Genomic DNA, 12,033 nt, shown 5'->3' on the forward strand with positions numbered 1-12,033 from the left:
CAGGATAACCGCGATTGATCAAACATTGTTTTAATTCGGCCGCTTGAATTAAATAATCTGATGGTTCACTGCTAATGCGTTTCAACCTGAGAAACTGTCCCTAGGGCACTGCCCTTTTGGTATGCTCTGGATGGTAACTTCAGAAGTGTAGAAGGGAGTTGCAAGCTGTAGGCTTGCGCTACCCAACTGTGGTTAATTTACCGTTATTAAGCTTGATAAGAACGTCTAAAAATTCCAACTCGCTGCCCCCTATTTTATGTGTGAACTTTAGGTTCATATTGTTCATCGTGTTAAGGGCGGAAACGAAGTCCACAAAGGTGGACTACGTGTCCGTCCACACGATGAACACGTCATCAACAAACCTTCTATAACAATGAACAAACTTGAGAAAAGGATTAGAACTAGAAAAAACTTACGTTTTTTCAAATAGAGCCACATAGAGGTTGGCCAGGGTACACGCGACAGGTGTATCCATGGCCACACCTCCAGTCTGGGCATACCAGGTGTCACCGAACGTAAAAGTTTTCCCTGACAAAATAAAATGTAATGCATCGCAGATGAAATCAATGTACTGAGGGCTTCTGTTAGTGCAAGTCAGCAGATCTCTAATTAATGAAATACTTAAACCCTGGGGAATACTAGTATACAAACTCTCGATTTCAATAGACACCAAGAGGCAGTGCTCCAGCCATACTGTATTCTCCAGGGTCTGAAGGAACTCATTATTATCCTTCACCAATGCCGGTACGTCCAACAAAAGGGGGTGTAGTAGCCAGTCAATAAATTCTGACAGGGGTCCAGTTAGAGAACCCACCCCGGAGACAATGGGTCTCCCGGGTGGGTTCTAAACTGTCTTATGTACTTTCGGGAGAAAGTACCAGTGTGCTGGTCGTGGATGTAACGGAAAAAGTTTTTCTGCGTTCTTTTTCCGAAAGAACCCCCTTTTCAGTATAGATTCTCAGAAGTGATTGTAATCTAGCTGCAAGCTTAGTCATGGGATTGTTGGATAATTTACAGTAGAACCTATTGTCTTCCAACTGTCTCATGGCCTCCCTCTGATAATAGTGCTTTTCGATATTGTTCATCGTGTTAAGGGTGGAAACGAAGTCCACAAAGGTGGACTACGTGTCCGTCCACACGATGAACACGTCATCAACAAACCTTCTATAACAATACACATGTTACGCCGAGCGCTCCGGGTCCCCGCTCCTCCCCGGAGCGCTCGCTTCACTCCCTCCGCTGCAGCGCTCCGGTCACGTCCTCTGACCCGGGGCGCTGCGATCCTGCTGCCAGCCGGGATGCGATTCGCGATGCGGGTAGCGCCCGCTCGCGATGCGCACCCCGGCTCCCCTACCTGACTCGCTCCCCGTCTGTTCTGTCCCGGCGCGCGCGGCCCCGCTCCCTAGGGCGCGCGCGCGCCGGGTCTCTGCGATTTAAAGGGCCACTGCGCCGCTGATTGGCGCAGTGGTTCCAATTAGGGTTTTCACCTGTGCACTTCCCTATATTACCTCACTTCCCTTGCACTCCCTTGCCGGATCTTGTTGCCTTAGTGCCAGTGAAAGCGTTCCTTGTGTGTTCCTTGCCTGTGTTTCCAGACCTTCTGCCGTTGCCCCTGACTACGATCCTTGCTGCCTGCCCCGACCCTCTGCTACGTCCGACCTTGCTTCTGCCTACTCCCTTGTACCGCGCCTATCTTCAGCAGCCAGAGAGGTGAGCCGTTGCTAGTGGATACGACCTGGTCACTACCGCCGCAGCAAGACCATCCCGCTTTGCGGCGGGCTCTGGTGAAAACCAGTAGTGGCTTAGAACCGGTCCACTAGCACGGTCCACGCCAATCCCTCTCTGGCACAGAGGGTCCACTACCTGCCAGCCGGCATCGTGACAGTAGATCCGGCCATGGATCCCGCTGAAGTTCCTCTGCCAGTTGTCGCTGACCTCACCACGGTGGTCGCCCAGCAGTCACAACAGATAGCGCAACAAGGCCAACAGCTGTCTCAACTGACCGTTATGCTACAACAGTTGCTACCACAGCTTCAGCAGTCATCTCCTCCGCCAGCTCCTGCACCTCCTCCGCAGCGAGTGGCCGCTCCTGGGATACGCTTATCCTTGCCGGATAAATTTGATGGGGACTCTAAGTTTTGCCGTGGCTTTCTTTCCCAATGTTCCCTGCATCTGGAGATGATGTCGGACCTGTTTCCCACTGAAAGGTCTAAGGTGGCTTTCGTAGTCAGTCTTCTGTCCGGAAAAGCCCTGTCATGGGCCACACCGCTCTGGGACCGCAATGACCCCGTCACTGCCTCTGTACACTCCTTCTTCTCGGAAATCCGAAGTGTCTTTGAGGAACCTGCCCGAGCCTCTTCTGCTGAGACTGCCCTGTTGAACCTGGTCCAGGGTAATTCTTCCGTTGGCGAGTATGCCGTACAATTCCGTACACTTGCTTCAGAATTGTCCTGGAATAATGAGGCCCTCTGCGCGACCTTCAAAAAAGGCCTATCCAGCAACATTAAAGATGTTCTGGCCGCACGAGAAATTCCTGCTAATCTACATGAACTTATTCACCTAGCCACTCGCATTGACATGCGTTTTTCTGAAAGGCGTCAGGAACTCCGCCAAGATATGGACTCTGTTCGCACGAGGCGTTTCGTCTCCTCGGCTCCTCTCTCCTCTGGTCCCCTGCAATCTGTTCCTGTGCCTCCCGCCGTGGAGGCTATGCAGGTCGACCGGTCTCGCCTGACACCTCAAGAGAGGACACGACGCCGTATGGAGAACCTCTGCCTGTACTGTGCTAGTACCGAACACTTCCTGAGGGATTGTCCTATCCGTCCTCCCCGCCTGGAAAGACGTACGCTGACTCCGCACAAAGGTGAGACAGTCCTTGATGTCTACTCTGCTTCTCCACGTCTTACTGTGCCTGTGCGGATGTCTGCCTCTGCCTTCTCCTTCTCTACAGTGGCCTTCTTGGACTCTGGATCTGCAGGAAATTTTATTTTGGCCTCTCTCGTCAACAGGTTCAACATCCCAGTGACCAGTCTCGCCAGACCCCTCTACATCAATTGTGTAAATAATGAAAGATTGGACTGTACCATACGTTTCCGCACGGAGCCCCTTCTTATGAGCATCGGATCTCATCATGAGAGGATTGAACTTTTGGTCCTCCCCAATTGCACCTCGGAGATTCTCCTTGGACTTCCCTGGCTTCAACTTCATTCCCCAACCCTGGATTGGTCCACTGGGGAGATCAAGAGTTGGGGGTCCTCTTGTTCCAAGAACTGTCTAAAACCGGTTCCCAGTAACCCTTGCCGTAACTCTGTGGTTCCTCCAGTAACCGGTCTCCCTAAGGCCTATATGGACTTCGCGGATGTTTTCTGCAAAAAACAAGCTGAGACTCTACCTCCTCACAGGCCTTATGATTGCCCTATCGACCTCCTCCCGGGTACTACTCCACCCCGGGGCAGAATTTATCCTCTCTCTGCCCCAGAGACTCTTGCCATGTCCGAATACGTCCAGGAGAATCTAAAAAAGGGCTTTATCCGTAAATCCTCCTCTCCTGCCGGAGCCGGATTTTTCTTTGTGTCCAAAAAAGATGGCTCCCTACGTCCTTGCATTGACTACCGCGGTCTTAATAAAATCACGGTTAAGAACCGCTACCCCTTACCCCTCATCTCTGAACTCTTTGATCGCCTCCAAGGTGCCCACATCTTCACTAAATTGGACTTAAGAGGCGCCTATAACCTCATCCGCATCAGAGAGGGGGACGAGTGGAAAACGGCATTTAACACCAGAGATGGACACTTTGAGTATCTGGTCATGCCCTTTGGACTGTGCAATGCCCCTGCCGTCTTCCAAGACTTTGTCAATGAAATTTTTCGTGATCTGTTATACTCCTGTGTTGTGGTATATCTGGACGATATCCTAATTTTTTCTGCCAATCTAGAAGAACACCGCCAGCATGTCCGTATGGTTCTTCAGAGACTTCGTGACAACCAACTCTATGCCAAAATTGAGAAATGTCTGTTTGAATGCCAATCTCTTCCTTTTCTAGGATATTTGGTCTCTGGCCAGGGACTACAGATGGATCCAGACAAACTCTCTGCCGTCTTAAATTGGCCACGCCCCTCCGGACTCCGTGCTATCCAACGCTTTTTGGGGTTCGCCAATTATTACAGGCAATTTATTCCACATTTTTCTACCATTGTGGCTCCTATCGTGGCTTTAACCAAGAAAAATGCTGATCCCAAGTCCTGGCCTCCTCAAGCAGAAGACTCCTTTAAACGACTCAAGTCTGCCTTTTCTTCGGCTCCCGTGCTCTCCAGACCTGACCCTTCCAAACCCTTCCTATTGGAGGTTGATGCCTCCTCAGTAGGAGCTGGAGCTGTTCTTCTACAAAAAAATCCTTCCGGGCATGCTGTCACTTGTGGTTTTTTCTCTAGGACCTTCTCTCCAGCGGAGAGGAACTACTCCATCGGGGATCGAGAGCTTCTAGCCATTAAATTAGCACTTGAGGAATGGAGGCATCTGCTGGAGGGATCAAGATTTCCTGTTATTATCTACACCGACCACAAGAACCTCTCCTACCTCCAGTCGGCCCAACGGCTGAATCCTCGCCAGGCCCGGTGGTCTCTGTTCTTTGCCCGATTTAATTTTGAGATTCACTTTCGTCCTGCCGATAAGAACATTAGGGCCGATGCTCTCTCTCGTTCCTCGGATGCCTCAGAAGTTGATCTCCCTCCGCAACACATCATTCCACCTGACTGCCTGATCTCCACTTCTCCTGCCTCCATCAGGCAGACTCCTCCAGGAAAGACCTTTGTTTCTCCACGCCAACGCCTCGGAATCCTCAAATGGGGTCACTCCTCCCATCTCGCAGGTCATGCGGGCATCAAGAAATCTGTGCAACTCATCTCCCGCTTCTATTGGTGGCCGACTCTGGAGACGGATGTTGGGGACTTTGTGCGAGCCTGCACTATCTGTGCCCGGGATAAGACTCCTCGCCAGAAGCCCGCTGGTTTTCTTCATCCTCTGCCTGTCCCCGAACAGCCTTGGTCTCTGATTGGTATGGATTTTATTACTGATTTACCCCCTTCCCGTGGCAACACCGTTATTTGGGTGGTCGTTGATCGATTCTCCAAAATGGCACATTTCATCCCTCTTCCTGGTCTTCCTTCTGCGCCTCAGTTGGCTAAACAATTTTTTGTACACATTTTTCGTCTTCACGGGTTGCCTACGCAGATTGTCTCGGATAGAGGGGTCCAATTCGTGTCTAAATTCTGGAGGGCTCTCTGTAAACAACTCAAGATTAAATTAAATTTTTCCTCTGCATATCATCCCCAGTCCAATGGACAAGTAGAAAGAATTAACCAGATCCTGGGTGATTATTTGCGACATTTTGTTTCCTCCCGCCAGGATGACTGGGCAGATCTCCTTCCATGGGCCGAATTTTCGTATAACTTCAGGGTCTCTGAATCTTCCTCCAAATCCCCATTTTTCGTGGTGTACGGCCGTCACCCTCTTCCCCCCCTCCCTACCCCCTTGCCCTCTGGTCTGCCCGCTGTGGATGAAATTTCTCGTGACCTTTCCATTATATGGAGAGAGACCCAAAATTCTCTCTTACAGGCTTCTTCACGCATGAAGAGGTTCGCGGATAAGAAAAGAAGAGCTCCCCCCGTTTTTTCCCCTGGAGACAAGGTATGGCTCTCCGCTAAATATGTCCGCTTCCGTGTCCCTAGCTACAAGTTGGGACCACGCTATCTTGGTCCTTTCAAAATTTTGTGTCAAATTAATCCTGTCTCTTATAAACTTCTTCTTCCTCCTTCTCTTCGTATCCCTAATGCCTTTCACGTCTCTCTTCTCAAACCACTCATCCTCAACCGTTTTTCTCCCAAATCTGTTCCTCCCACTCCTGTTTCCGGCTCCTCGGACGTCTTCTCGGTCAAGGAAATTTTGGCTGCCAAAAAGGTCAGAGGGAAAAATTTTTTTTTAGTAGACTGGGAGGGTTGTGGTCCTGAAGAGAGATCCTGGGAACCTGAGGACAACATCCTTGACAAAAGTCTGCTCCTCAGGTTCTCAGGCTCCAAGAAGAGGGGGAGACCCAAGGGGGGGGGTACTGTTACGCCGAGCGCTCCGGGTCCCCGCTCCTCCCCGGAGCGCTCGCTTCACTCCCTCCGCTGCAGCGCTCCGGTCACGTCCTCTGACCCGGGGCGCTGCGATCCTGCTGCCAGCCGGGATGCGATTCGCGATGCGGGTAGCGCCCGCTCGCGATGCGCACCCCGGCTCCCCTACCTGACTCGCTCCCCGTCTGTTCTGTCCCGGCGCGCGCGGCCCCGCTCCCTAGGGCGCGCGCGCGCCGGGTCTCTGCGATTTAAAGGGCCACTGCGCCGCTGATTGGCGCAGTGGTTCCAATTAGGGTTTTCACCTGTGCACTTCCCTATATTACCTCACTTCCCTTGCACTCCCTTGCCGGATCTTGTTGCCTTAGTGCCAGTGAAAGCGTTCCTTGTGTGTTCCTTGCCTGTGTTTCCAGACCTTCTGCCGTTGCCCCTGACTACGATCCTTGCTGCCTGCCCCGACCCTCTGCTACGTCCGACCTTGCTTCTGCCTACTCCCTTGTACCGCGCCTATCTTCAGCAGCCAGAGAGGTGAGCCGTTGCTAGTGGATACGACCTGGTCACTACCGCCGCAGCAAGACCATCCCGCTTTGCGGCGGGCTCTGGTGAAAACCAGTAGTGGCTTAGAACCGGTCCACTAGCACGGTCCACGCCAATCCCTCTCTGGCACAGAGGGTCCACTACCTGCCAGCCGGCATCGTGACAACACAAACTTGAGAAAAGGATTAGAACTAGAAAAAACATACGTTTTTTTCAAATAGAGCCACATAAAGTTTGGCCAGGGTACACGCGACAGGTGTACCCATGGCCACACCTCCAGTCTGGGCATACCAGGTGTCACCGAACGTAAAAGTTTTCCCTGACAAAATAAAATGTAACGCATCGCAGATGAAATCAATGTACTGAGGGCTTCTGTTAGCGCAAGTCAGCAGATCTCTAATTAATGAAATACTTAAACCCTGGGGAATACTAGTATACAAACTCTCGATTTCAATAGACACCAAGAGGCAGTGCTCCGGCCATACTGTATTCTCCAGGGTCTGAAGGAACTCATTAGTATCCTTCACCAATGCCGGTACGTCCAACAAAAGGGGGTGTAGTAGCCAGTCAATAAATTTTGACAGGGGTCCAGTTAGAGAACCCACCCCGGAGACAATTGGTCTCCCGAGTGGGTTCTCAACTGTCTTATGTACTTTTGGGAGAAAGTACCAGTGTGCTGGTCGTGGATGTAACGGAAAAAGTTTTTCTGCGTTCTTTTTCCGAAAGAACCCCCTTTTCAGGGAGGACATTATAGTCAGGAAATCTGATAAGGGGGGGGGTATATAGTTTTGCTTACAAGGCACTATTATCAGAGGGAGGCCATGAGACAGTTGGAAGACAATAGGTTCTACTGTAAATTATCCAACAATCCCATGACTAAGCTTGCAGCTAGATTACAATCACTTCTGAGAATCTATACTGAAAAGGGGGTTCTTTCGGAAAAAGAACGCAGAAAAACTTTTTCCGTTACATCCACGACCAGCACACTGGTACTTTCTCCCGAAAGTACATAAGACAGTTTAGAACCCACCTGGGAGACCCATTGTCTCCGGGGTGGGTTCTCTAACTGGACCCCTGTCAGAATTTATTGACTGGCTACTACACCCCCTTTTGTTGGACGTACCGGCATTGGTGAAGGATAATAATGAGTTCCTTCAGACCCTGGAGAATACAGTATGGCTGAAGCACTGCCTCTTGGTGTCTATTGAAATCGAGAGTTTGTATACTAGTATTCCCCAGGGTTTAAGTATTTCATTAATTAGAGATCTGCTGACTTGCACTAACAGAAGCCCTCAGTACATTGATTTCATCTGCGATGCATTACATTTTATTTTGTCAGGGAAAACTTTTACGTTCGGTGACACCTGGTATGCCCAGACTGGAGGTGTGGCCATGGATACACCTGTCGCGTGTACCCTGGCCAACCTCTATGTGGCTCTATTTGAAAAAACGTAAGTTTTTTCTAGTTCTAATCCTTTTCTCAAGTTTGTTCATTGTTATAGAAGGTTTGTTGATGACGTGTTCATCGTGTGGACGGACACGTAGTCCACCTTTGTGGACTTCGTTTCCGCCCTTAACACGATGAACAATATGAACCTAAAGTTCACACATAAAATAGGGGGCAGCGAGTTGGAATTTTTAGACGTTCTTATCAAGCTTAATAACGGTAAATTAACCACAGTTGGGTAGCGCAAGCCTACAGCTTGCAACTCCCTTCTACACTTCTGAAGTTACCATCCAGAGCATACCAAAAGGGCAGTGCCCTAGGGACAGTTTCTCAGGTTGAAACGCATTAGCAGTGAACCATCAGATTATTTAATTCAAGCGGCCGAATTAAAACAATGTTTGATCAATCGCGGTTATCCTGTATCCGTATTAGATGCCGCAATGAATAAGGCTGAGAAACTGTCACGTAGGGACCTCCTGTGGAAGAAGAGAAAAAGGCACGTAAGAAGAGTAGATAAAGTGGGTGCTCAGATACCCAACAATCAGGTCTCACAGGAGTCCAGTGATGATAGCAGATTCTCATTCGCTTTTCAGTTCAGCCCTGTGGCAGCAGAAATAAAAAAATCGATTGTGGACAATTGGTTTCTGCTGCAGGGCGATTCTGATTTAGCACCACTTACTAAAAATAGGCCTCTGATTACATTCAAGAGAGGAAAAAACCTCAGGGATGTCCTAGTCAAAAACAAATTTATGGAGAAAAATGAAAAAAACTGGCTACCTAGTTCCATCTCCCATGGCAACCACCGCTGTGGTACATGTAATTGGTGCAATTATATTTGCACAGATAAACAAATGGTGTTAGGAGAAGAAACAGTTAAATTTAAAGACCCCATTTGCTGTAGAACATCTTATGTGGTATATGGCATTAAATGCCAGTGCCACAGATTCTATATAGGATGTACTTTTCTCCCCCTGAATGTATGGTTCATGGGAAACCCACACTCGTAAAGGCTCTCCGCAGTTAATCAGTCATGTTTGGGATTCACATAACGGTGATCCAAGATGCCTGTGTTTCTTTGGCATAGAACGGGTGAAAGCAGTATAGGGGATAGAAAGAAGAAAATATCTACTACAGTGGGAGGCTAGGTGGATCCTCCGTACCAATGTAGAAGGGGAACTAGGAATGAACGACAGGTTAGACTTAAGTGTATTCATTTAAGCATACTCTTTTGTAGATATTGTACGATTTTACTACTCCTTTTTAAACCTGCACGTTGTGACACTTTGCTCCGAATAAAGGAAACTTGTTTCACCGCCTATCTGATGTGTGCCATCCTCTCCTTCGTGGTTACCAAAGACATTCAAGCTGTCCTGTAGGCTCAGGGAGCATCAGTGTCAGCGCGAACTGTTGACATTTAAATTAAATGAAACGCTATGGAGGAGAGCCAGGAGGACCCCACTGCTGACGCAGAGACATAAAAAAGCAAGACTACATTTTGCCAAAATGAACTTGAGTAAGCCAAAATCCTTCAGCGAAAACGTCTTGTGGACAGATGAGACCAAGATAGAGCTTTTTGGTAAAGCACATCATTCTACTGTTTACCTAAAATGGAATGAGGCCTACAAAGAAAAGAATACAGTACCTACAGTGATATATGGTGGAGGTTCAATGATGTTTTGGGGTTGTTTTGCTACCTCTGGCACTGGGTGCCTTGAATGTGTACAAGGCATCATGAAATTTGAGGATTACCAACAGATTTTGAGTCGCACTGTACAGCCCAGTGTCAGAAAGCTGGGTTTGCGTCCTGGATCTTGGGTCTTCCAGCAGGACATACGTAAAAAAACACCCAGAAATGGATGGCAACAAAGCGCTGTAGTGCTGAAGTGGCCAGCAATGAGTCCAGATCTAAATCCCATTGAATATCTGTGGAGAGAGCTTAAATTTGCTGTTGGGAAAAGGCGCCCTTCCAATAAGAGAGACCTGGAACAGTTTGCAAAGAAAGAGTGGTTCAACATCCTCCGGCTGAGAGGTGTAAGAAGCTTATTGATGGTTATTTTTTCCATAGGGTGTGCAACCAAATAATAAGTTAAGGGTTCCAATAATTTTGTCCAGCCCATTTTTGGAGTTTGGTGTGACATTATGTCCAATTTGCTTTGTTTCCTCCTTTTTTTTTGTTTAGTTCCAATACACACAAAGAGAATAAACCTGTGTGTTTAGCAAAACATGTGTAACTACAATCCTTTTATGTGAGAAATACTTAATTTTCTTGAAAAATTTCAGGGGTGCCAACATTTGCGGCCATGACAGTATATATTTTACGAATATAAACAAACAGTCGGCACTGCGGCAAAGTTCCGGTGCACGAGGAAAACACTTGAACAGATTAAGAAGATCCCGGCACACGGTTAGTAGCTTTTTACTCTTTTTTATTAGAGTTTTTCAGCTTTGCGTTACTGCACACGTTACGGCTCCACCTGAGCCTTTCTCAATCAGCTGTTGAGAAAGGCTCAGGTGGAGCCGTAACGTGTGTAGTAACGCAAAGCTGAAACACTCTAATAGAAAAAGAGTAAAATGTTACTAACCCTTTGCCAGGATCTTCTTCATCTGTATATATTTTACATCTTTTATTAGCAATCATTCATTTATATTGATCTGTGCAATCGGTGTTCTGCTTGTAGAGCCTGCATGAGGCAGGTTGTATCACCAGATCAACAAGGGCAGGCCCGGAGGCCTTAGTAAAGTCCCCCCCGGCTACCATAGTTACTGATGGGTACCTTGCGATCACATTGCAGGGGTGCCAATCAGAAACCCCATAGGTGTGGAACCTGTCATTTAGCCATTTAAATGTTGCAATCGGTATTGATCGTGGCTCTTAAAGTGTTAAATGACAACATCAGTGTCGTTAACGGTTAGTGTGGGTTGCTGATACGAGGCCAGCACCCACCTCCTCTCTGAAGCAAGCTCAGCTTTTGAGCTCACTTCATAATCATCCACTCTGAAAAAAGGGTTAGACATTGCCCATGTATAGAATACATGTTCATTATATAACTTTTGGGCACAGTAGATATTCACATGAGTATTGTCAACATTTAAGCTATAGTGATTACTAATATTTTCTATTCATGCTTTACCAGAACAATGACATCAGTGACAAGAGATGTGTTTGGTAACCTGCCTGATGGCAAGACGGTGGAGAAGTTTTTTCTTGAGTCAGACTTTGTTAAGGCAGAGATCATAACCTTTGGTGGCATCATAACTCGTCTAGAAACAAAAGATAGACATGGAAAATTCACAGATATTGTTCTCGGGTTTGATAGTTTGGAAGGTGAGTTTTAATTTTTTTTAATACAGTTTTATAATACAGTAACACAATAACTATGTATACACTAGAGGAAGTCTGGCATATACATGACCTCATTGGCTGATCCTGTTAACAGAAGTCAGAAGCTGCCCATAGACTTTACCTGTCCCCGCTGCTCCGGACCGTCACCGCTGCCCTGGATGACGCCCTCCATCGCTGTTGCTGCGTCCCCGTGATGTCCCCGCCGCTCCGGAACGTCTCTGCTTCCCGGGATCGTCGCTCTCACGTCACCGTCATCACGTCACTACGCACGCCACTCCTATTGCATGACGGGACGGTGTGCGCGGCGACGTGATGACGACAATGGAGAGTGCCGGCGATGGAGGGGATTCTGAAGAGGACGCTCCGGAGCCCCGAGGACAGGTAGGAGACCATCACCGGAGCACACGGGGCACCGTAACGGCTATCCGGCAGCAGCTGAAGCAGTCTGCGCTGCTGGATAGCCGTTTATGCGATGGCCCCGACATACAAAAGCATCGTATGTTGATGCTGCCTTCAACATGCGATGGCCTCTGAGCTGCCATCGTATGTTGAAATGATCGTATGTCGGGGCCATCGTAGGTTGGGGGGTCACTGTACTA

At 48.4% G+C, this 12,033-nt stretch overlaps 1 protein-coding gene across 1 annotated transcript in view; it reads left to right on the forward strand.

The window, feature by feature from the left end:
• GALM (galactose mutarotase) overlaps positions 1-12,033 on the forward strand; it is a 112,172-nt gene that overhangs the window by 5,269 nt on the left and 94,870 nt on the right. Inside the window, exon 2 of the mRNA XM_056567445.1 lies at positions 11,226-11,416. Within this exon, the coding sequence (XP_056423420.1) occupies positions 11,230-11,416 (187 nt within the window). The 5' untranslated portion in view covers positions 11,226-11,229. The remainder of the gene's footprint in view (positions 1-11,225; positions 11,417-12,033) is intronic.

The sequence above is a fragment of the Hyla sarda genome, chromosome 3 (genome assembly GCF_029499605.1).
Source record: "Hyla sarda isolate aHylSar1 chromosome 3, aHylSar1.hap1, whole genome shotgun sequence".
In the NCBI taxonomy this organism is placed as follows: Eukaryota; Metazoa; Chordata; class Amphibia; order Anura; family Hylidae; genus Hyla; species Hyla sarda.